A 26,571-nucleotide genomic window follows, 5' to 3' on the forward strand; every position below is an offset into this window, starting at 1 on the left:
TGTTCATTGACATACATACTTTAGACAGCAATGCCTAGTATGACTTAAAAAGCCTAAAAAATATTAATAATTTATCAAAACTCTATAAATGATCTTTTTCTGGTGAATTACGGCTTAAGAGAGAGAAAATAGGAACGATTTTCAAAATACGGCAAAGCTGCATAAATGTTTTTAGGATTCGTGCCATCTCTAGAGGAAAAAAACTGATTTAATTGGCGATAATATGAACAGGACCTATTTCCCATGATTCCTTTATACAAACTCTGTATTAATTTGCTGCACCTCCCACACTGCTCAGAGCTGAATTGTAAGCAATAATATAAGCATTCTGTTACACTGGTGAGTGCTGAAGACACTTCTCCATTCAGGGGGAGTATGTACGGCTTCTAATGCACTAGCTGAAACTTCTAGCTAAAAATCCTTCAGTTAGCGTCTGCAGTGATGCAGATTGTCAAAGCATCAATACACAGAAAGGCATTTTAAGAAAACAAATATTTTTTCACACTATGGAAGAGAATTTCACTGCACATTTCCCACCGCTCAATCAGACATTATCATCTGTTGCAAATGGCATGGCTTCATTTCGACCATGGAACGACAGTGGCGTTTTCTACCAAGAAGAGAGCGACGACTCGTCTCCAGGTTTGGAAGCCCTGGCAACTATAACTGTCACCTACGCTGTTATCATTTCAATCGGTCTCCTGGGGAACACAATACTTATCAAAGTATTTTTCAAAATTAAGTCAATGCAAACAGTTCCGAATATTTTTATCACCAGCCTTGCTTTCGGAGACCTACTGCTTCTACTGACGTGCGTCCCCGTGGATGCCTCTCGGTATATGGTGGACACATGGCTGTTTGGAAGGCTAGGTTGCAAGGTGATCTCATTCATACAACTGACTTCTGTTGGGGTGTCTGTTTTCACATTGACTGTCCTCAGTGCTGACAGGTAGGACTTGATTATCCATTCTATTTTTGTTACTGCTGCTATTTGGGCCAATTTACTTTTGTATATATATTTTTTATAATCCTAATTTGCTTAGTTTGGATATCGAAATACTCTGATATCAAGAATTCACATACTGTAGTTATATTACTTTCTATGATCAATAGATCATTCACCTCAATGTCTTCTCCAGCAAAGCTCATAATGCAACATAGGCAAACACAAGGGGGGATTACAGCTGCCCAGGATCCCCCCTCAGACCAGGGCCATTGCCGTGTCTGGGGACAGGCACAAGTTAGGACACCAGAATATCTGCAGGTATCCTGCAGCTCTCAGCACCATGCTGCTGCCTGCACTATGTACCGGCCTGCCCCCTTTCTTTCTCTGCTACAGTTGACTTTGGATGGAGAAGCAGCGTGTGTACAGAGCATGAAGCTGCTCTGGGGGAACTTAACAGAACACAGAGTCAGGTATGAGCACAGCCCTCTGCCCTGCTGTGTGAATACTTCACTTTCCCCTTCATTAGCAATGTCGTCTGTCCTCATTATTATCTGTATCCAAACTGCTCCCGATCGATCCCGTTGTCGATCGGGAGCAGATCGGATATTTAGGAAATAATTGTCAGTTCCTGTCAGTCGAATGGGAAATTGCATTATGTGTACCCATCATAATTTCCTACCATATTACTGTACTGTATTGTGTGTGGCTGAGAGAGACATTACAGGACCCCCCTCCCTTGAAAATCCTGGGTTTGCCCCTGTGCAAGAAACTAAATCTAATGGATTTCTTAAAGTGGACCAGAAGTCAGAACTTCCTCTCTGATTTAAAAGATAAGCAACAGCATGCTACCTTTAAAGAAAAAAAACATTTACTTGTTACAGCTAATACAAATGCTGCAATAAATCTGCAGTGTGTCTACTTCCTGCTTTCATGGGAGCAGACATAGGGTTAACATCCTGTGTTTACAAATTAGCTACTCTTCCATGGCAGATAAGATTCTTGAGCTGACACAGCTGAGAAATCAAATTACAGTGGGGATTAGGTACAGATGAGGAGGAATTAGACAGACTAAACTCTCTAAATACGTACAGGGTACATTTCTCTGTGTTTTCCTTCTGTCCTGTGCAAAAGTTCAGGCCCAGTTTAAGAAGACAGTTGCCCTATCCAGCTACCAACTGGAGCAGACAATAAAGGTATGCCTATGGGTGCATCAGATGACCACTCAATATCCACTCAGAATAAGGGATCATTAAAGAGAACCCGAGGTGTGTTTAAAGAATGTTATCTGCATACAGAGGCTGGATCTGCCTATACAGCCCAGCCTCTGTTGCTATCCCAAACCCCCCTAAGGTCCCCCTGCACTCTGCAATCCCTCATAAATCACAGCCGTGCTGTGAGGCTGTGTTTACATCTGTAGTGTCAGGCTCAGCTGCTCCCCTGCCTCCTGCAAAGCTCCGGTCCCTGCCCCCGTCCCTTCCCTCCAATCAGCAGGGAGGGAAGGGATGCAGGCGGGGACTGGAGTTCTGCAGGAGGCGGGGAGAGCAGCAGACTGACACTATAGAGATAAACACAGCCAGCTCTGACAAGCTGTTTGTCAGCAGCGTGGCTGTGATTTATGGAGGGATTGCAGAGTACAGGGGAACCTTAGGGGGGTTTGGGATAGCAACAGAGGCTGGGCTGTATAGGCAGATCCAGCCTCTGTATGCAGATAATATTCTTCAAACCCACCTCGGGTTCTCTTTAAGAAAGGTTTGAAAGTCTGCTAATAAAAGGAGCGGACAACTTCTGATACCCACTCCTTGCTGTCCATCTTATTATTATTATTTATTGTATTTATAAAGCGCCAACATGTTATGCAGCGCTGGACAATGAATAGGGATTTATACAATGTTAACAAGAGGTGCCAGACTGAGAGGTAGCACATGGCTTTCCACGCAAACGGGGTATAAGATGCATGGTCATGCGATTTTACAGAGAACTAGAAATTCAAGTTTGAGTTAGTCTATGGGAAGGGTGTCATTGGTGGGGGTCACAAGGTCAAGAAGGACACACTGGGGGGGGGGGGGGAGCATGCCAAAGGCTTACAATTTAAAGGGGAGGGACATATTAGATAGGGCTGAGGAATAGGTTCTTGGCTGAGAGAGTTAAGGTGTGGTAGAGGTGGTAGTAGGCCATCTTAAAGTCTTAAAGAGGTGTGTTTTGAGGGCTTGCTTGAAGTTGTTGTTGAAGGAAGGGGGTGGGAGCGAGTTCCATAGGATGGGGGTGGCTCTTGATAAGTCTTGCAGGCACGCATGGGAGTGAGAAATGCTCAGGGCAGTCAGGCGGAGGCCATTGGAGGGCCAGAGGGGGCAAGCAGGTATATATATGTGGACAAGCTCAGAGATGTAGGTTAGGCAGTAGCGCGGTCATTACTATGGTAATGGGCACATTAACGTAGTAGCGGATGCACTATTAGAGTACCGCGGGTCACGCTACTAGTGTATCTTTACTTACGCGTAGTAATGGTAATATTGCTGTGTACTATGTGTGCATGGTAATATTACTGATGTTTAATTAATCAACCCCCAAATGTGTAATCTACAGATATCTATAGGCAACATACGGTAGGGTACATAGTATGCGGGATCAGCAACGTGTAAAGTCACAATGGATGTGGATCTGCTCTGTCCGCTGCTATATGTTTTTTGCCTCCATTGGTGTCTGTGGTAGCCTGCGTTTTGCATTTTATAAAAACAGATAGCAAGGAAGAACTGATTTTGAGAGGAGTCTAGGAGTGGATTTTATATATTTTTATTATTTTGCCATTAACAACAATCCTATTTCATCCTGGCCAGGGCTGACGTCTCTGCTAATTTTAATTTACTATACCCAGTGGCCGTGCAGACAGGAAGCTTGTCACATTTGATTTCCATTAAAACCATTAGTGAGAACTCATCTAGTCCGAATGTACAGAGTTTCATTGTATCCGTCGGGATACTTAGTGAATGTGGTGTCCAGAAAAATCGTGCAAAGCAAAGGAGACAACGGACATGTCTGAAAGGATCCTACAGAATAGATAACAAAGAATCCGGCAAAATGTCTGTTGAGCCGCTTGTCTCCACTATGGAAAATGGTCCATTTATAAGTCTAGTGTGGACCTCACCTAGCCTAAATCTGGCCACAAAATAGCATGTTGGATGGATGTGGATGACCTGACTGTCCTCCACTAGTATAAATTCGAGGAAGTAATGGAAATTGACTAGAAAAACTGTTTACCTTGGGATGCCTGCTATTACAGAAATTAAACATATATTACAGTAATCGTCAGTAGGGATGTCAGTGAGATGCTAATAATTCCAAGTTGAAGCAAATTAAATGCAAATGTATGTAGCTTGGAAATGAACCAAATACAGAAGCTGCTGCAGAATTGCATCTATATGCATCTATTTAGCATACAATTTCCATACAATTTCCATCAACTCAAAAGTATTAGCATGACTAACCATCCCTGATAACCATAAATCCATGGGCAGCTTAAAGTGACCTTTATACATATTGAAGTCAGACTAGTGATACAAGATATGTTTGTTGAGCTTATCTCCCATCATTAGATCAATCCACAGTACCCTTTCACACAAACAGGGCAGTTTCTGCATAAAACACGAACAAGATTTTTTTATTCAGACTTAGATCATCAATTTAAGGTAGGCATACAGTTTATGTTTTCCTTTAATAGATTAGACAAAGATAAAAACATCAAATCAAATGAAAATCTAACAAAATAAGGACATCTTGCTCGATGTTAGGCTGTTTTATCAATTGACCGACAGCTGAACCTGATAGGGTTGTGGGGGGAGTGGCAAGCAATCAATGTTCTCATAACCTTGTACCTTGGGGTGTAACTAGAGCGTCACAGGGAGGCCCAGAGCTGTGGGGACCCCAAGTACAGTACTAACTTTCCCTTCCTCTTATACAAATCAGGTGTTTTTGTGGCTACCCTTGTTATAGGTGTGAAGATCATGATGGCCACACTTGTTTTATGACTCTTGTGAGATGGGCCTGAAGGCCGTGAAGGGCACCAAGGGGAGGCAAGAAAAGGGGTGTGAACAATGGGGGAGGGGGGCATCAAAGTTTTCAGCAACTGTGTGATGAATAATCATAAGCTGAAATATATATCAATATATATCAATGTCAAGTTGCACAGGGTGGTACAATCATTTATATTTAACAATCTATTTTTTGTCAGGGTGATGCTGATTGTATCTGACGCTGAGTATACACTACTAATTGTGAATCACATATTGGCACACATAAGTGCTTAGATTAAACTCCATGTAGCTTTCTGCAGAAGGCTACTTTCACACTATATATGTTGCGTTGTGCATTCTGAAAAATAGGATCAACTCAATGCTCATGTAAAGTCACATCATTCTCTTGTCTCTCTCTCTCTGATCACCTCTTCTCACTCCCACTTACAAGACTTTTCTTGATCCTCTCCCCTCCTCTGGAACTCCCTAACTCAATACGTCCATTACTCACTCACACTATTGCAACGCAGGGGTGTTGAGAGCGGCACGGAGGGGACGCAGATGTGGCATGCAAAGAGCAAGAAAAATGCCTCTGTGGGCCACCTCCCCCCACCTCCCCCCCCCCCCCCCCCGTGCCTTAAAAGAAACCTGTAACATACAGATACTCTGTATGGTCCTGAGGCTTCCCATTTCCTCCTTACCCCAACCACCTGGACCCAAGGCCGGATTTATACTTTTAGCGCCCCTAGGCCAACTTTCTTGTTGATCCCCTTCCATGTGCAGTAGTGTCCCCCATTCCATGTGCAGCCCCCTAGCAGCTCCTCTCCTTCATATAGAGCTCTTTTGGGCAGCAGCACCACTCTTCCATGTGTGGTTCCCCGCTTGCAGCCTCCTCCTCCATATGCAGCAACCCCTCTTCAATGTCCAGCCACCCCCTTGGGCTGCAGCTGCCCAAGGCCCAGGCCTTTGTGGCCTTCCCAGAAACTGGCCCTGCCTGAACTGTCTTCTTGTTTGCGGCATTGCTCCTTTCCTTGTATGAGTGAGGCTGTACCAACTGCTCTTGTGGCTGGTCAGGTGCTTGCTAGCTCTTGGCACTGGCAATGCAGAAACAACCACAACATCTGTAGCCGCACATGATGCAGATTTGCTGCCTGGAAACCAGACTTCAAGTGCTGACATACACGGGGTTACAAGTGCTGCCAATGCAGTCTGCAGCTGAACTGCTCGATAAAGCCATGTGAAAGAGGTCTAACAATCATCTTCAAATCTGCTTTGTCTGCACCCCCTGCATTAAGCTGGAGTCCTTTGTGCAGATACTATTGCAACGTCTATCTCATCTCCCACTCTGGTGATGTGCAACCCTTGAGTACTCTGTGTCTTACCAGCAATACTAACCAGGAGGCAGCACCCACTCTTTATTACAACATTGTTACTTAAAAATTATAAATTCAGCTGCATTCTTATCAACACCTGCCCCTGCCATGTAAGTCAGTAAGTCTGGTTGATTGAACCTTTTAAATGACTGTAGATGTGTTCTTGGGTGCTGGAGGAAATGCACTGGTTCTGACTGCTTCCAAAAGTAGGAATGAGTGGAACTTCCTCTTTGAAAGTGGAAGTATCAGGCAGATGGACTGCAGCAGCTAGAGGTGGCAAAACAGGTAAGTTGACTCCCTCTGCCCCGGCCCTCCGCTTGCACGCAGGCGGGTACAGTTTCTTTTTTCGCAAAACTGTTCTTACGTCTCATTATCCATAATGAAATACAAGCTGTGTTGGAGCTCAAAGAGGTCCCCATTATTTCATTTTAATATCGCTCTTTCCACAGCCATTTTCCATTTCTCATTTAAAGGGACTCCGAGCAGTGCAGAAACTATGGAAAGATGCATATCATTTTAAAGCTCTCTTTCTCCTCTTTCCAATGATATATAAACCACCACCCTACGCCTTTTAGTTTTCGCTATTTTCGCGATTGAAATTGCCGCGGCCGCGATTTCGATCGCGAAAATAGAGAAAACTAAAAGGCGTAGGGCAACGATTTAGGTGTCGTCAGAAAGAGGAGAAAGAGAGCTTTAAAATGATATCCATCAAGCCATAGTTATATTGTATTACACAGGACGACACTTTCCCCAGTGTCAGCAGCTCCATTCTGCTGAATGCAGCTGCTGACTTTGACAAAAAGTCGCCCTGTGTAATACAATATAACTATGGCTTGATGGATATCATTTTAAAGCTCTCTTTCTCCTCTTTCTGACGACACCTAAATCGTTGCCCTACGCCTTTTAGTTTTCTCTATTTTCGCGATCGAAATCGTGGCCGCGGCAATTTCAATCGCGAAAATAGCAAAAACTAAAAGGCGTAGGGTGGTGGTTTATATATCATTGGAAAGAGGAGAAAGAGAGCTTTAAAATGATGTGCGTCTTTCCATAGTTTCTGCACTGCTCGGAGTCCCTTTAAACAAGCAATTATACTGCTACTAGACCAATCATTCCATATTTCTCCATGTCTTTGCTGCACTGGGCTTATAAAAATGATTTTGTATTGTTGGATGTTGCTGTTGAGTTTTGCATTACTTATATATGTTGTTATTAATATTATTTTTTTATTTAGCACCAACATTTTCTGAAGGGCTGGACATAGAACAAAACAGACAATAGTGGGGAGAATAGATACATGAGTAGTTCAACACATTGTACAATTAGGACAACCAGGAACACAAATACATACAATTGATGTGTAGTTTGAGACCAATACTGGTATATTTACAATAGTAATGGGAAACGCTAGGGTGAGGTCCCTAACATTTTAAACTTCCAATAAAGAGGGACTAGTCCATGTGGTGTCTATTAAAAATGGTGGCGGGAAATGTAAGCGCACCGTGAAGCTGCTACTAGAATAGTTACTGATAGTTTACTATTGGGGGTTGCATAATTAATTTAGTAAAATATTGATAATTTTTATTGATATTCTATTATTGCCTTACCCAACCTTCCTCTCACACTAACCCTCCCTCTATCTACTTCTAATACTAACCTGCCTCTATCTAACCCTAACACTAGCCCCACACCTACTCCCAATGCTAAACTATCACTATAAAAGCCTAACACTAACCTACCCCCATGTACTCCTAACACTAATCTACACCTATACACTCACACACGGTACCTTACCCTGCCCCCGCAATCTCTGTTGCCCTGGCACTTTGGCTCTATCTGCCACCCAAATTATCGACTGGGCACAACTATAGCTGCAATTAGTATTGTTGTCTATGTGATAGTGATGATCGTAATCAGCTAATTACGATTACGCAAAATTTTGCGTAGATTTTTGCAATTACGCCTATACGTAATTCCGATTTGCAAATTCAATTGATTTCGTATAGTCACTTGTAATTTTTGCGTACATTTTTTGTTTAATTTTCACGGCATTTCATGTCAATTTTAGCGGTTAATTACAAAGCCGCTATTGACACCAAAAATGCTACATATGTTAAGGAGAATTCTGGGTATGAGTCAAAAAAATAATTTTCCAAAAAGACCTTGTAGTTTTTGAGAAATGTGAAAAAGACGTGCAATCCTGCGCTGCTAGGGCAGTATTTAGGGGTTGCTGTTGGCGATCACACTTTAGCTGCTCCTTATTAGCCCGGCTGTTAAGAGGCTTGATTAAAAGACAAAAGTGGAGAAAAAAGAGCGCTCCATAGTGTTACACCGCTTTAATAAAACAAATTGCGCAAATTAAAATACACTTACTAGAAGTAAGATGAGTAAAAGCATGTAGTTAGGCTAAAAGCCTTGAGATCCTTCCTAGGTGGAAACACCCTCAGTTTTTGAGAAAATTGGTTTTAAAAACTCAGAAAAATGACTGTTTAAAAACTATTTTTCTTTGCATTTTTAAAATCGATTTTCTCAAAAACTATAAATTCTTTAAAAAAAAAAAAAGTGACTTATACCCACTATTTTCCTTAACACATGTAGCAATTTTAGTAGCAATAACATGTTTGGAGGCTTTGCTATTAACCACCAAAGTCGGCATAACATTTTGCGAAATTACACAAAAATTACACGAAATTATGAAATAGTACCACTACATGCATAATTAATTACAATTCACTATGAAATTTCACATTACGATGCATAATTGCGAATTTAGTTGCAAAATTTCCACTCACCACTGCTATGTGGCAGTCAAGTTTCCAATCAACCGCATGGGCAAGAATTTCCCAGACCGGTGTTTATGTACTTATGTTGTTGAATCATGTTTTGGTTGCAATAGCTATAGACTATCAATTCAAATCGTTAGACATCGTTGTTTGTTTATATTGCATTCTATACAGCTCTATGGATTGGCTTTCAAAAATAATAATAACAATAATAATAGTAGTGTTCTTTCCTTTAAAAAAAAAAAAGCCAACAAAGGCAATCCTTTAAAAAGAAGACACCAAAGGAAAATGGTATACCCTTCTCATTTTAGGATTCCATTAAAGAGGGAATGTCAGCCACAAAATCAAATTCCATTTACCCTCTGATCTGTATTTATTATGCAGCCTGCAGCCTTACCTTGCATTGCAAGCATTCCAATCTATTCAGAAATGTTTCTTCCTTAATAAATCTTATCTCAGTCAACCTGGCTCTATTTGTTCCATTGCAGACAAGAAGGAAGCTTGTCATCACCCTTCCCACATATCCATACTGACTGATTAACTGAGTACAGCTCAGTGAGCTGCTGAGATCTGATTTATGCTGTGCTCACGTGTGTTTACAAAGCAAGCTAGCTATGACAGTGCAGTTTCTTGGAGGAAAAAAAGTAAGGGAGGAAATAACATTAGTGTTGGCTTCAGTCAGAGGGAACTAAGATGGCAAATGCCTGAAACAGAATTCTCTTTATTCACTATATAAAATTCACTGAAATCAAATCGTGGACAGTAGAATACATCTGTTATATAAGTAGAACAAGTAGTTATCTACTTATATATGTGTTTTTTTTTCCTGTAGTATGGCTGTCCCTGCTGCTTAAAGTACTATGTTTATTGGCATTTATTTCATTCAGTAAAATTTAAATGAAATACAACTTTTAAAAAGAGATTACCAGGGATCGTTATTTTGGACCTTTCCTTTGAGCAAAAAATAATCACTTCCCTGGTTTTTGAAATTGCTGAATGAATGGAATATAATGAGTAATTCTTCTTTTCTGCATGTTGACATTTGCAGATACAGAGCCATAGTGAAGCCTTTGGAGTTGCAGACATCTGATGCGGTACTGAAGACATGCGGGAAAGCTGCCTGCGTCTGGATCGTCTCCATGTTACTGGCAGCTCCGGAAGCTGTGTTCTCGGATCTGTACGAATTCAGCAGCCCAGAAAAAAACACATCATTTAAAGCATGCGCCCCTTATCCCGTCTCTGAAAAGATACTACAAGAGGCTCATTCCCTCATGTGTTTCCTGGTGTTTTATGTGGTACCGCTGTCCATTATCTCTGCATACTATTTCCTCATTGCCAAAACACTCTACAGGAGCACATTCAACATGCCAGCTGAAGAGCATACTCACGCCCGCAAACAGGTTTGTCTCTGGCAAAATTACAGGATGTTTGTAAATGATGGGGCAAATTCTCTTAGTAGGTGGTACATAGCAGGGCTAAGAATATAACTTCTATATAAGGTGGGTACTGACAAATTCATCTTCTTGCTGAAGTATTCTTATTATTGGCCATTTCGGCAAGATACCATGGTGACAGTAAAGTGTACAAAACACACCTCTGATTTCTCAATTTTTCTGCATCTGCTTTTCATTTAAGGTGTGAATAAATCCCTGCAGCCTAACTAGAAGCGCTGCCTGTTTCTTGCAGTTCTTGGGAAAAAATGTGTAGACCACTTATAGGCTAGCAGCCCTAGGGGTTAACTATGTTTAATTGTCAGCTAGAGTTAGATCTCTTTCAAGAGTGCATGTCATCGTTATGGAAGAGTCAAGTATTGAACAATCTGTGCACAGGCTGTTTTTGAAGCCATCGTCCTCCTTTGCTGCATCTGTTTTGAATGCAAGTTGTGTAAGTTGCCCATGTTTGGGCTCTGCACATTTATGCTGCTGGTCAATTCTGGTGCAGTCTATATTTGAAAGCAATGCCATTTCCTCCTGTTGTATAAAGATGTTAGTCTACCTATGGCTAGCTGCATTCATGTGTATCAGTTTGCATTCAATTCATTTAGATTAGGGAGTAGTGCATAGTTTGCGTCTGATTTGCATTCAAGGTGTGTCTAAGTCCCTGGGGGGCGTTGCACACCTCTGTTGCTTTTATTTAATTTGTAGCCTAGGAGCGCTGCCTATTTCTTGCTCTTCTTTTGAAGTAACTGGTATTGTTTAAAGGAAATAAATATCACAGCCTCCATATTCCTCTCACCTACGTTGTCCTTTAAACTAGATACATTAATTGCACTGTACTGCAAGTACAGGGGTACAAACAGTGATCCCCACAACAGCTGACGTGTTTCTGACCCCTTCAGGTCCTTCGTCGGAGGGAAAACAACATACAGGTTTAAAACTTAAACACCCAAAGGTGTTACCACCCACTCATATTCCTCCGCCCAAATTCTTGCACATTTACCCTCTTAACACTGGAGTGAGTAGCAACATAATGAGGGGTAATTGGGTAATAACGTGATTCGGGTAAATTTAAGGATTGTGTAAAACCAATAAAAGATTATGGCACAACTACATAAATAAGTGAGAGGAAAAAAACATTAGATGAACAAAAAATATATGAACAGATAAGCAAGAAAAAAAACAAAACCTCAGATGAGTTAAAAATATGTGTGCAAAAAATATATAAAAATATAGATGAGCAGAAAAAAAAAATAGATGAGCAAATAATAATAATAAAAAAAAGGAGAGCAAACAAATATATTATTATAGTACCGTATTTCTCTCCTGACCATAATACGCACCTAGGTTTAGAGAACAAAAAACAGGATTTTTTTTTACTCAACCTGGTGTGTCCATGGGGCACAGGCGTCTTGTGGATGTTCTCCCCCCAATTATTATCTTGTTTCCCCCCATTGCACCTCTTGTGTCCCCCTTGTGTCCTCCACTGTCCTCTTTGTGCCCTCCCATGTGTCCATTTCTGTTCACTTGTGTCCTCATTCATGTCACTTTGTTCCTACTGTGTCCTGTATTGTCCCCCTTGTGTCCTCCTCTGTGCTCCTTTATTCCCGAGTCCTGTACTGTCCCCCCATGTCCTCCTCCGTGCTCCTTGTCCCCCTGTGTCCTATATTGAAATATGATGCTGAAAACAGGATAGGTAAAGCGGACCTGAACTTAAAACTTCCTGCTCTAAAATATAAGCAACAGCATAATAACCTTTAAAGAAAAACATTTGTTTGTTACAGCTGATACAAATCCTGCAATAAATCTGCAGTGTGTCTACTTCCTGCTTTGGTAGAAGCAGACATAGGGTTTTCATCCTGTGTTTACAAATTAGCTGAGGACTGCTGAGATTTCTGAGCTGACATGGATTAGAGATCAAATCACTTATGATTAGTCACAGATGAGGGGGAATTAGGCTAAACTCTCTAAATCCATACCGGGTGCATTTCTTTACATCTTCCTTCTGTCCTGTGCAAGTGTTCAGGTCTACTTTAGAGGAATACTTAATTTACCTAAAAAAATGACTTTTACTCACCCGGGGCTCCCCTCAGCCCCCTGCAGCTGAACTGTGCCCTCGCCGTGTCCCTCCGATGCGCATGGACTCGCCGGCGGCCACTTCCGGTTTGGCCGTCACCGGCCGACAGGCTGGGAACGCGGCTGATTATCTGCGTCCCTGGCTGCAATAGCATTATAGAGGGCGCTATTGCGGCCAGGGACGTGGATAATCAGCCGCGTTGCCAGCCTTTCGGCCGGTGACGGTCAAACCGGAAGTGGCCGCCGGCGAGTCCAGGCGCATCGGAGGGACACGGCGAGGGCACCGTTCAGCTGCAGGGGGCTGAGGGGAGCCCCGGGTGAGTAAAAGTTATTTTTTTTTAGGTGACTTAAGTATTCCTTTAGGCTTCTTGCACACCAAGACGTTGCGTTAGGTGCCACGTTAAGGTCGCATAACGTGCACCTAACACAACGTATGGTGCTGCAAGAGAGGACGGTAGAGTGAGCCGCGTTAGGCGGCTCGATTCCTATAATGTCTCCCAGAGTGGCGCTGATTGGCCAGCGGGTCCACGTGATGCGGAGCGAGACACTCCGCATCACGTGGTCCCGCCGGCCAATCAGCGCCCGCCAGTGCAGTGAATATTAAGTAGCCATGTGCGCGGCTACTGTAGCTGGCTCTCCCCGCCTCCTCTCCGCCCCCCACTGCGCATGTGCAAACAGTCTAACGCGGCTATAGCCGCTCCAACGCCGTAGCATGCTGCACTTTGCGGAGAACGTGCAGCATTACATGTAACGCAACGTGGGCTGTGTGAACAGCCCACTTGTGTTACATTGCTGTGCGTTGGGGGAGCGTTACAGGCGCACTAACGTACGCCTGTAACGTCTTGGTGTGTAAGCAGCCTTAAGGTAAAAATGGGTATCCCGAATAATTTATTACATTCTACTATATGCCATTATGGTTCCTCTTTAACTGGTTGTTATGCTTGATTACTAGTATGGCCTGCTGAATAAAGTTTAGCTTCCTGTTTGGATTTTTTTCAAGCTTAAAAAAATTACAGCTGCCATTGCTGACTTTATTTTTTATTTTTTGAAAGCTGTAGGCTGCCGTTGACAGAGAGGAAACAAGTAACTTAAAAACTGTGCAATAACAGCTCCCATTTCGTTAACAAGATTATTTGAAGGATAAATGTACAGTAGGTCAAAGTTATTTATTATGGACATATGATTTAACACAACATGCACATTTTGTAACAGATGGGTAAAACACAAAATTCAGTTTTGATTAACATAAGGGCCATTTTTATTAAAAACAGTATAGTAGCATATGTCTGCACAGATTCAGTGTGTTTGCCATTTTTGCAGATGTAAAATACCATAAGCAGAATTTGGAAATAAGAATCGGAACCTTAACATGGGCAGCATATCAGTATATATATATATTTTAATTGAGGAATGCTGGTTTATTTGAAATTTAGCCACTTCTGATGTCATCACTGCAGTAAATGGGCATTAGGGACATCCAGGATACATTTAAAATAGGAGGAAATGGGGTGAGCAGCAGCTACCTTGCAGAAGGAAAAGAACTGCTGGATTCTATAAACAGATATTTCAGTTTTAGTGTGTGTTTTTTCTCTCAGCTGACAAATTATTTTATTTCCCCTCAGAGCAGTGAGTCCCACAGTAGTGAAAGTGGAGAGCTAAGGCCCCATTCACACTGGAGTGACCAGCAAAGCGCTACTGCACTAGTTATCATATGGGATTGCTCTCACTGCAGCGATTGTGGTGCATTTGCGATTATCGACAATCGCAAATGCGCTGCATGCAGCATTTTCCCAGTGATTGCGGTACTTCTAATTCACCAGAATGAGAATCACAAAGTGTGATCAACAAAAAATTGCGGAAAAAATTAATGCAAATTCGTACGTTTTTCCTTGTTATTTGCATTTACAAGTGTGAACGGGGCCTCAATGTTCATCTCCAATCTCCATGTATTCCTCTCTGCTCTCTGCTAAAATCAGAGACCTATTGCTCAGCTATCAAAAGGCAGTAAATCAATTAGCTGATAAGAAACGTGTAACCTATTCATGACATTTAGGCAAGGTTTCCACTTGTGCGATTTTTCCACACATTTTTGCAATGAAAATTTGCATGTGTATGAAAACAATAATTGTGAATGGGCTAGTTTCCATTTCATGAAAATTTTCACAAGAAATTGTATGCATTAAAAAAAAATGGACAGCCAGTTCTATATTTTCGCATGCCGTGTCCGATTACCAGAAAAAGGAACATTCTGTTACTAGGCAGAACATGTACTACCTGCTGGGCCCCCAGGTAGCCTCCATCTAATATGCTTTCTCTGGGCTGTAGAGAGTTGGCAACAGAGCATATGCTCACCTATCCCCTGGCACACTCTCCAACCCAGCTGGGAGCCTGTACTCCATGACCCAGTGGCACATACATTATGTGACTTGGTACATGCCATTGGGACATGGGACACAGACTCCCCAGAGGCGATGGAGAGAGGCCAAAGGAAAGAGGAGCTTGCCAGCGAATAGGTGAGTGTGAGCTCCACTGCAACACTCTCCACAGGTCCACGGGAGCACATTTTAGATAGGTGGGAGACCAGGGGGAGATGTATCGGTCGTCCTGAAATCTACCGCTGCTACCGCCTCACATCCATTCACCCCTTTTCAAGATTCACCTTAAAGGAGCTTAAAAATAAAAAAATCCACTTACCTGGGACTTCCTCCACACCCCGCCACCAAATGTCCTGTGCCCTCGCCACAGCTCTACCGGACAGAACCTCGGGCCACCGGCGGGGAGCCGGTGGCCCGAGGTTCTGTCCGGTACAGGAGGCCTACTTGCACTCCAACGTGCTGCTCACATAGTCGTGCTGACGTCAGCTAGACTGTACTGTGCAGGCACAGCAGTTATGTGCCTGCGCAGTTCAGTCCGGATGATATCAGTGCGACTCCGTGAGCCACACACTGGAGCGCAAGTAGATGGATGCCTGGCGAGATCGGCACCTGCACCGGAGGGGACCGGGAGCCACCGAAGCTGCGTCGAGGGCACAGGACGGCTGCCAGGGGCTGGAGGAAGCCCCAGGTAAGTGGATTTTTTTAATGCTCTTCGGACCTTCCCTTTAAATTTGTGATAGAGCAGAAACACATGCTCTAGGATCTGATATGGGCCAGGTCAATTAGTCAGGCCGTGACTGGAGGAAGTAACAGGACCCGGTACAGAAGAGGGAGAAGACTGAGGACGGTGGTGTAGGAGCGATCCGAGCACATGAGGCTGGAGGAAGCCCCAGGTATGTATAAAACTTTTTTTTTGCCTCAGCTCTGGTACACTTTAAATGTAGTTAAATGTTAGTTTTCTCTTTTGTAATTCAGAGGGCAGTGGCCAAGAGGTCACACAATCACAAATTTAGCCCTAAAAAACACATACATTTTTTCATTTCTAAAGCAAAGAATGTAATTGTACTGGTGTAGAGAAAGGAATGCAGATAACCGGTGTAGCACTCTTGTCTAAAGGTGTATATGAACCTTTGACTGATGTCAACCTTCAGGAATCAGGAGCTGATCCCCTTTGGAAACATCGCTGGGCCGGGCTGCACACGCATTTGTCAGCTGTGCAGCTGATGACTGCTGTGTTGCTATGTGGAGGGGGTAGATGATGGAGAGACGTGAAGCAGGGGAGTGGCAGAAAGCAATGGGATGGGCATCACTGGGGGTAAGTAGATCCACCTGGTGGAACGCTTGCCAGTTGGGAGTCGTTGGATGCCATACACACACCTGATTATCAGCTGAGGCGGTTGCCATTGGCCACCTCAGCTGACTTAAGTCAGTCATGTGTACGAGGCTTAACTAGGAGTTGGCTTTTAAGATAGTATCATGGTTTAAGAGGGCCAGGGTTATGGTTAGTACTTTGTTCTGGTTGCACAAGGATTAAAGTTAGAGTGCTTGAGGTTAAAATTGACAGAGACAGACAGGTTCTATCTGAATGAGATCGGATTGGGGGGGGGGATCACGTGTTTAAATATCTGAAGTCTTTTGGGCACAGGTGATGCTCCTCCCCTCTCCACGGCAGTGCCTATGTTTTAGAAGATTAACAAAGCCCTTTCGGAAACCTCCGTCTGCGTGGCCGTGGCCCGCCCCTAGCTTGGCAGCCACCAATCAGAAAGCAGATACTGATCTGGGGGCAGGCCGCAAGCCTGGCAGGGATATGAAAAAAATCACCAGGGCGTGTTCTGAAGGGAGGCAGAGCGGTCCCATGCCTGGAGAAAATACATCAGGACAGGTGAATATTTAACCTCACGACCCTCCCCCAATCCTCCATCATTCAGACAGAGCCTTATTACAGGCTCTGTCAATTTGGCTTTAGGTACTTTCTAACTTGAAGTGTAAAAAGGGCTAAGAAAATCAAGCACAATGCCACCTACTGGGGGTGGTCCTCCTGCTTCTCAGCTGACCCTTCGCCAACCTAATGAAGTAGGTCAAAAATGAAAGCTGTGATAGCAGCAATACCTTATATGTTGGGAATTGCATTTTCCCAGTCTGATCTCCTCCTCTATCTCTAAAGTGTTGCCACTGACTTGCCACGCATGCACAAAACACCACAGCTTGAAGCCCCATTTCAGAGCTGTCATTAGTCAGTGCCTATGTCAGTCTATGTGTTGCTGAAATAGATACACCTCCTTGGAATTTGAATATAAATGGCTATTTTATTGATCCATTGAGGTAAGTATAATAGCAGCCTCTATGCGACGTCTCAAAACAATAAAAAGTGTCATGTCCTACTGTTTGAGGCTAGCTTTACATATGGTGCAGTGAAACTGTCCTGCGGCAGGCGAACCCAGGGCAGGACAATTGCAACTCACCGTTTCCCCTTGCACATTACCCCATGGCAGAGTGCGCTGACAGGGTAATATGCAAAGCTTTGCCCCCCCCTGGACAAGAATTACACCACTGTTTTTTGGCCATTCATTGCAAGAGCGCTGCACTGCCACAGCAGCAATCTAAACAGATTGTTGTGTTGCCATAGGCGCCAATGCAAATTCCAGCCGTGTGGTACCGCTTATAGCACTTGGCATTGCACTGCACAGGCCGTGACGCCTCTGCCTCGCCAGAACCACTTCCACCACATTGCGCTGCAACGTGGGTAGTGTGACTAGTCTGACAGAGACTAATGGTCAGGGCAAAGGGGAAGCCTAGGCCTAGTGCACACCAAAAACCTCTAGCTAGAGGTTTTTGAAGCAGATTTCAGAGCAATTCTAGGCATGTTGAGAGACATTTTCTAAACATGCTTAGCGTTTTTTTGGAGCGTTTTTGTGTAGCAGATTACAAATATTGTTACAGTAAAGCTGTTATCGAACAGCTACTGTAACAAAAACGCCTGGAAAACTGCTCTGATCTAGCGTTTTTCAGAGCGGTTTTTCACTTTCCTATACTTTAACATTGAGGCAGAAATGCCTCAGAAATCTAAAAAATGCTGCATGACAGCAGTTTGCGTTTGGGGGAAAAACGACCCGCTCTGGTGTGCACCATCCCATTCACTTTCATTAGCCAAGCGCTTTCCCCTCTGCAAGCTTTTTAAAAAACGCCCCAGAACCGCTCTGGTGTGCACCAGCCCTCACATCTGGTGATTAGTTAACAGGTGGGAGGTGTGGTGGTAGTGGATCCACATTGCTTAAAGGGGCACTACAGCGAAAAACTGTAAAATGTAAAATATGTGCAAACATATACAAATAAGAAGTACATTTTTTCCAGAGTAAAATAAGCCATAAATTACTTTTCTCCTATGTTGCTGTCACTTACAGTAAGTAGTAGAAATCTGACAGAAGTGACAGGTTTTGGACTAGCCCATAGCTTTATAGGGGATTTTCAGGGATATATTTATTTTCAAAAGCACTTAGTGAATGGCAGTTACTCTGTCCAACTGCTAAAAAACTGTGCATGGAGCAGGGAAGCTAGCCGGCATCATTGTTTAAATCCTTTTTCGGCAATATCTTTATAAAGAATAAAAGCCATGCTGTGAATCCCCTATAAAGAGATGGACTAGTCCAAAACCTGTCACTTCTGTCAAATTTCTACTGTCTACTGTAAGTGACAGCAACACAGGAGAAAAGTAATTTATGGCTCATTTTACTCTGGAAAAAAGTACTTCTTATTTGTATATGTTTGTACAGATTTTAAATTTTACAGTTTTTCACTGTAGTGCCCCTTTAAGGTATATTACTTAGGACAGAGGCAAATTAAAGGACCTTCACTTCTTTCATTGAATTTTATTTTGATCTCCAGTGCTATGCATGATGGATATGATGACATTGCATATAAACATTTCTGTAGCATGGTGTGCGAGGAAAGGATAAACTTATTTCTATTATGCAGATGGCAGAGAGAAGATAATATATATGAGGATTGAATGAGAGTTTAGAATCAATTATTAGCCCAAAAAGCATACCTGTCTAGCAACATGTGATCCTTAAATATTTGTGAGATTTCAAGGATTACGTTTACATTGCGTAATAAATACATATATATATATATATATATATATATATATATATATATATATATATATATATACATATATATAGTGGGTGTTTCTATATTTATAGTGATTACTGAAGGGTGAGCAGAAAGACATGGTAGAAAAATAAATAATATTTTACTCATGCTAGGCTTATACAGATACAGCAGACAGACAGTCAGTGGCAGTATAAAGAAGAGTGGAGAGGTCAGGAGTTGAGCGATAAATGTGGGTTCATAGCTCCCAACTGTCCCTCTTTGGGAACTCTGTCCCTTTCTCCTCCTCATTTGTCCCTCTTTCAGGACTTTGTCCCTCTTTCTATGTAAATATATGTATTTCTGTACTAAAAAATGTGTTTGATTGACTCTGAACTTTATTCCCATCCTTTAAATTGATATATTACTAATTTTAAAATGTTAATAAAAAGGAAAATGAACCAGGATAGAAAGGACCAGTGTGGTTTGAATTATAAAACAACATATTTTTCTTCTGAAATCTCTATGGTATGTGTGACTAGGGGTGTGACAGGGGTGTGATCAGGGGTGCGGCTTAAAGGAATACTATCGATTCACATATTTTTTTCAATTGACCCAGGAATTGTTTGGGAAGTGCTGCTAACTAAGTACTGGTGTATACATTTTAGTAGCAACTTCTTTGTTTACTGTTATCAAAATACATTCAAACTTTACTGACGCCAAAACTGACGGCTGACTGAGCCATGAGGAGAGGGGAAATTCCCCTCACACTTGATCAGTTAACTCTATTTGTAGCTCTGTGTGTGACAGAGAAGAGAGCTCCCAACAGCTGCAGCTCCTGTGTCCTGTGTTTCTGACTGACCTGTCTGAAGAGAGCAGAGGAAATGTAACTAATTCTCACAGCTTTTTCATATTGTTTTTGCTTTCAGAGTTTGATATGTTTGATATTTGCTTTCTGTAGTCTGATATGCAACTCTGGCTGTGCATTGAAGCAGACACCCCTTCTGCAATTGATTTGTCCCAATATAGCTAAATCCTACCCTCAATAAATTACAGCTTTTGCCTCTGATATTTAACATGAAAAGTAGGAAAATGTTTACACAGCTACTTAGACATTATTTGCACACTGTAATTTTAGAACACTTGGGTATCGATAGTATTCCTTTAAGTGTCCCTCTTTCTCACTTTAAAAAGTTGGGAGGTATGAGGGTGTTATCTGTAAAATGATACTGCAATCCAAAAAAACATAAAATAAGATCATCATTACATATGAAGAAGAACAGTTGTCCAAAAAGAGAGCATTGTGGCAACCAGCAGACAGAACCTGAACTGAAAATTAAAAGTCAATATAAACATACACACATCATACTTACCTCCTGTGTAGTCTGCTCCTCAATTTCTTGCTCCTCTCCTGTTTGTCCAGTGTGATCAATGGAATTCTCCGTACTCCATTTTGAAAATGGCCATTACCCCATAACATATCCCTGGTGGTCAGCACACTGTTAGGCAGAGGTCACACTTGTCTTTCAGTTTTCTACACTTTTCAGAAAACTAAAAGACAAGTGTTACCCCTGCCTTACAGCAGCTAATGTAATTCAGGGCCGCCTTCAGGGCATCACAGGGAGGACTTCTGCATGGGGCCCAGGGGAATATGGGGCCTGGAAAACAGTGCCACACATGAGCCAGAGCTGCAGTCTGTGTCTGTCCTTCTGGTTGCCCATTAATGTGGAGAGAAGTGCCAGAAAGGTAATCCAGGAGTTACCTTAGTCAGTTAGGGCTCTTTCACACTAGAGGCTGCGGTAGAAAAGGCTGAAAGTCAGCCTTTTGCTTAACGCCAATACATAGCGTTTTCAAAGCGTTTTCAAAGCCTTTTGAAAGAGTTTTACAGCCCATATGAAAACGTCTTTTTTTTTTTCTTGTATACAAATAAGTGAACAAGATAGCTGTAAAACGCTTTGAAAAGGCTTTGAAAACGCTGAAGTTGGCGTTTTCCATTGACTATCATTGAAACGCCAACAGCCAACTTTGGCTGTTAACAGCCCTGAAAAAGCTCCTGGGAGCATTGAAACGCAACGCTTCAAAACGCCGAGTTAGATGTGAAAGGTAAAATGAAAGTCTATGGACTTTCTTTTACCTAGCAAAACGCCAACTTCAGCCGTGGCGTTAAAACGCCGAAAAATCCCTCTGGTGTGAAAGGGCCCTTAGTGAATAAAGTAAACCTGACAAATGGAAGAAAAAAGATGTTTACTTACCTGGGGCTTCTTCCAGCCCCCTGCAGTCCCTCAGCTCCCTTGATATCCTTCCGATCCCATGCATTGCGCTCCTGTGAAGTCTGCACAATTCAACTTGGTTGCCGGGAACTGCAAATGCATCTTCCATCCGCTTTCATAGCGCACGCGCCCAAGGAGCATTCTGCACAAGAGCAGTTACAGTCTTAGTGAACTGAGCATACACAGAATGCTCCCAGCCATGGGAGTATGAAAAAGCGGACACACGGATGTTAGTGTGTTCAGGCCTTCAAAGATTGTGATTTGCCATGTGTGGGCAGAGCGGAGTGAGGGGGGCCCAGTAGGTTTGTCCAGTATGGGGCCCAAACATTTCTGATGGCGGCCCTGATGTAATTTATAGAGAAAACTGACAAATTGTGCAAGATGTCAGTTTTTTTTCTGCACGCGAAATCTGCATTCAAGTGTGACCTAGCCCATTGATTAACATAAGTTTTCAGTTGAAATCGGTTTTTCTGTGCAGAAAACACACATGAAAGCCGAAAAGTGTGACCCCTGCCTCAAACTGTAATATCACCCACTTGAGCCATAGGGAAACATTGACATTTTCTTGCAAATCAGCTGTCCTTTTAGTTATAACTGACAGCAACTGATATATTTCAGTTCTGACAAAATCTTGTCAGAACAGGAAGTAATCGTTGTAAGAAGAAAATGCTGAGCTTCTGAGTGGAACTGACGGCAAGGTAAGTATGTAATATTTATTTGAAGGTACAGCATGTGTTTATTTTAAATAATTTTACTTGGTTCAGGTTCACGTGGTGGTCACACACTATACAATGTTTTATATATTTTTTCAGTTTGAGAATTACAATAGATTTTTCAGAATTATTGTAACTTTTAAAAAATATGACCAATATATAACACACGTGTTATATTACACACGTGTTCAACTATTCCCCAATTAGGAAAAAATGATTAAAAAATCCAGAAATTTAAAATCCACCCTACACCATTACATCCATCCTACACCATTTACAAAAATGTATTCTAATAAATAAAACATTCGATTTTGCTATACAACTGATATTTTTTTTATTGAAAAGCGGTAATATCAATATTTTGATTGTATTGTGTGTGGTCACCTTTAGTGTGGAAATAACAGACAATGTGGAGATAAGAGACAGTGAAAGTGTGCCTATACAGATAGGAGGACATTTTTTGTCAAGTCAAGTTCACTTTAAAGCGCTAGGTTTAGAAATAAAAATATATGTATTTAAATGTATGCTGCAGATTCTCGGATCGCTCCGCACCGCTCCACACCGCTCCGCACCGCTCCGCACCGCTCCGCATAACACGCACACAGTGGAAACTCTTCCATTGCTGTGTATGTGTTTCCGGACACCAGTGGTGCGATGTGGCTATGTAGCCGCTTCGCACCGCTCCTAGTGGAAATGGGCCCTTAGCCAGTTAGTGAGCCTTAATACCTAGTGGGCACAAACCACGGAGTTAGGTGGTTTGCGCCCACACAGCACGGTCCGCCGGTAATAGTGCGTGGTGCGATGATAATGTCGCACCCGCTGCCCTGTAAACGTTGCACCCGGTGCGCCAAAAACGGCGCATCGGCGGGTGCCCCCGAAACCGTTTCAGGAGGCACCCGATGCGTCGTTTTCGGCGCACCGGGTGCAACGTTTACAGGGCAGCGGGTGCGACGTTATCGTAGCTTTGCGTGGCTGTTAGTGCACACAAAGCTACTTTTGGGCCACTAAGTGGCTTTTCACTCCGGCGCTAACACTTAGCGCCGGTTAGTGAATCAAGCCCTATGGCTCTCTTCTCTTTCTCATTTGTCCCTCTTTCAGGACTAATGAACAGATCTGTGTAAATATATGTATTTTTATACTGTGTGTGTTTAAATGTTATTTCTATAATTTACATTTATATACAGTGGGTTGCAAAAGTATTCGGCCCCCTTGAAGTTTTCCACATTTTGTCACATTACTGCCACAAACATGCATCAATGTTATTGGAATTCCACGTGAAAGACCAATACAAAGTCGTGTACATGTGAGAAGTGGATCGAAAATCATACATCATTCCAAACTTTTTACAAATCAATAACTGCAAAGTGGGGTGTGCGTAATTATTCTGCCCCCTGAGTCAATACTTTGTAGAACCACCTTTTTGCTGCAATTACAGCTGCCAGTCTTTTAGGGTATGTCTCTACCAGCTTTGCACATCTAAAGACTGACATCCTTGCCCATTCTTCTTTGCAAAACAGCTCCAGCTCAGTCAGATTAGATGGACAGCGTTTGTGAACAGCAGTTTTCTGATCTTGACACAGATTCTCGATTGGATTTAGATCTGGACTTTTGACTTTCTAACACATAGATATGTTTTGTTTTAAACCATTCCATTGTTGCCCTGGCTTTATGTTTCGGGTCATTGTCCTGCTGGAAGGTGAACCTCCGCCCCAGTCTCAAGTCTTTTGCAGTCTCCAAGAGATTTTCTTCCAAGTTTGCCCTGTATTTGGCTTCATCCATCTTCCCATCAACTCTGACCAGCTTCCCTGTCCTTGCTGAAGAGATGCATCCCCCAAGCATGATGCTGCCACCACCATATTTGACAGTGGGGATGGTGTGTTCAGAGTGATGTGCAGTGTTAGTTTTCTGCCACACATAGCGTTTTGCATTTTGGCCAAAAAGTTCCATTTTGGTCTCATCTGACCAGAGCACCTTCTTCCACATGGTTGCTGTGTCCCCCACATGGCTTGTGGCAAACTGCAAACGGGACTTCTTATGCTTTCTGTTAACAAAGCCTTTCTTCTTGCCACTCTTCCAGAAAGGCCAACTTTGTACAGTGCATGACTAATAGTTGTCCTATGGACAGAGTCTCCCACCTGAGCTGTAGATCTCTGCAGCTCGTCCAGAGTCACCATGGGCCTTTTGACTGCATTTCTGATCAGCGCTCTCCTTGTTCTGCCTGTGAGTTAAGGTGGATGGCCTTGTCTTGGTAGGTTTACAGTTGTGCCATTCTCCTTCCATTTCTGAATGATCGCTTGAACAGTCCTCCGTGGGATGTTCAAGGCTTTGGAAATCTTTTTGTAGCCTAAGCCTGCTTTACATTTCTCAATAACGTGATCCCTGACCTGTCTGGTGTGTTCTTTGGACTTCACTGTGTTGTTGCTCCCAATATTCTCTTAGACAACCTCTGAGGCCCTCACAGAGCAGCTGTATTTGTACTGACATTGTATTACACACAGGTGCACTCTATTTAGTCATTAGCACTCATCAGGCAATGTCTATAAGCAACTGACTGCACTCAGATCAAAGGGGGCCGAATAATTATGCACACACCACTTTGCAGTTATTTATTTGTAAAAAATGTTTGGAATCATGTATGATTTTCGCTCCACTTCTCATGTGTACACCACTTTGTATTGGTCTTTCATGTGGAATTCCAATAAAATTGATTCATGTTTGTGGCAGAAATGTGACAAAATGTAGAAAACTTCAAGGGGGCCGAATACTTTTACAACCCACTGTATTTCTGATTTTCAAATGTACCGTAAATGAAGGAAAACTACTAATGACAGAAAGGACCAGTGTGGTTTTAATGATAAAACAGCACCTTTTGCTTCTGAATTAATTGTGATATCTATGACAAGGGTTGTGGTGGGGGTGCAGAGGCGTAGCTATGGGTGGGCAGGGGGGGACATATGTCCCTTGGCAGAGCACTGTAAGGGGGCTCAGCACAGCCGCCGTAACCCCACGTGAATGAGAGGCATTTCAAAGGCTGCCTGAAGTGCCTCTGCTTCTCTCCCTCCCTCTGCAGAGGAATGCAGAAGCATTACCAGCAGTAGAAAAAGCAGGACACATCTGGCTATCTAAAGGGGGGCACATCTGGCTATCTATGGGGGGCACACCTGGCTATATATAGGGGGGCACACCTGGCTATCTAAATGGGGATGGGACGCATCTGGCTATCTAAAGGGGGGCACACCTGGCTATATATAGGGGGCACACCTGGCTATCTAAATGGGGATGGGACACATCTGGCTAACTAAAGGGGGGCACATTTGGCTATTCGAAGGGGGGCACATCTGGCTATCTGGACAAGGGAAGGGGGCACATCTGGCTATCTGGACAAGGGAAGGGGGCACATTTGGCTATATAAATGGGGGGAAGGGGGCATATATCGCTATCTTTAGGGGGAAGGGGGTACATCTGGCTATCTAAACAGCATTTGTACATTTGACTCCACCCATGGCCATGTCCACATTCTGATGTGTGGCCACGCACATTTTGTTCAGGTGTGTGTGTGTGTGTGTGTGTGTGTGGGGGGGGGGGGGGGGGTGTATGCAAAAACTGTCTTTGTCCCCGAGTGCCGAAAACCTAGCTACCCCTCTGTGGCGGTGTGGTTAGAGGTTGCGGGCCTACATCGCTTCTTAACCAACAATTCTGCTTTAAGTGATAATGATAGTTGTGCTTTATATAACTGTATTGTTCTCTTCTTTCTTTTTTAGATTGAGTCCAGGAAAAGAGTTGCAAAAACAGTACTTGTGCTGGTTGCTCTGTTTGCTTTCTGCTGGCTTCCCAACCACATCCTCTATCTGTATCGCTCCTTCACCTATGACTCCACAGTGAACTCCTCTGTGCTTCACCTCTCTGCCACCATCTTTGCCCGAATCCTCGCATTCAGCAATTCCTGCGTCAACCCGTTTGCTTTATACTGGCTCAGCAGAAGTTTCAGGCAGCATTTTAAAAAGCAGATATACTGCTGCAAGAGACACCCACCTCCTGCCCAGCCAAGTCCAACTCACAGCAGCAACACTGGAATTACAGCTATAAAAGGAAACATGCAGATGTCTGAAATAAACATCGGCTTACTAGGAGCGTATGATATGAAGAGGGAAAGTGACAGCGTTTAGCCATAGGAAACAAGGTTTAAAGTATTGTCAAAGGAGTGTTTGATTATGATGTCCCCAGAGATACAGGAGCAGGAAATCCAGTGGCTGTAATCAGGGGCGTAACTACAAATCGTGGGTCCCCCCAGCAAATCTTTAAGGAGCCCCCCTTAATGTCCACAACGCTTCCCTCGCCTCCCCTTGGTGACCCTCACAACATAAGGGCCCATCATGCAAGGCTCATAAAACTAGTTTGGCCATCAGGATCTTCACACCCATAACGTGTGTAGCCACAAACACACCTGATCTGATGTATCAGAGGAAGGGAAGGTTAGTAGTTGCGGCCCTACCACACCTCTTGGCC

The 26,571-nt window shown here is 43.1% G+C and overlaps 1 protein-coding gene across 1 annotated transcript; it reads left to right on the forward strand.

Moving 5' to 3' along the window:
- Positions 1 to 572: 572 nt before the first annotated feature.
- On the forward strand, positions 573 to 26,231 carry BRS3 (bombesin receptor subtype 3). Its single transcript, XM_068247902.1, has 3 exons — positions 573 to 949; positions 10,155 to 10,506; positions 25,827 to 26,231. Exons 1-3 carry the CDS (start codon positions 573 to 575, stop codon positions 26,229 to 26,231), a joined length of 1,134 nt encoding a protein of 377 aa, XP_068104003.1.
- The last annotated feature ends 340 nt before the right edge of the window (positions 26,232 to 26,571 follow it).

The sequence above is a fragment of the Hyperolius riggenbachi genome, chromosome 8 (genome assembly GCF_040937935.1).
Source record: "Hyperolius riggenbachi isolate aHypRig1 chromosome 8, aHypRig1.pri, whole genome shotgun sequence".
NCBI classification, from domain to species: domain Eukaryota; kingdom Metazoa; phylum Chordata; class Amphibia; order Anura; family Hyperoliidae; genus Hyperolius; species Hyperolius riggenbachi.

What these genes read in the sequence shown, in the direction of transcription:
- BRS3 (XM_068247902.1), top strand. Translation starts at nt 573, where the DNA reads ATGGCTTCATTTCGACCATGGAACGACAGTGGCGTTTTCTACCAAGAA. An exon ending in ACTGTCCTCAGTGCTGACAG is followed by an intron (nt 950 to 10,154) that starts GTAGGACTTGAT and finishes TGACATTTGCAG; the next exon opens with ATACAGAGCCATAGTGAAGC. An exon ending in ATACTCACGCCCGCAAACAG is followed by an intron (nt 10,507 to 25,826) that starts GTTTGTCTCTGG and finishes TTTCTTTTTTAG; the next exon opens with ATTGAGTCCAGGAAAAGAGT.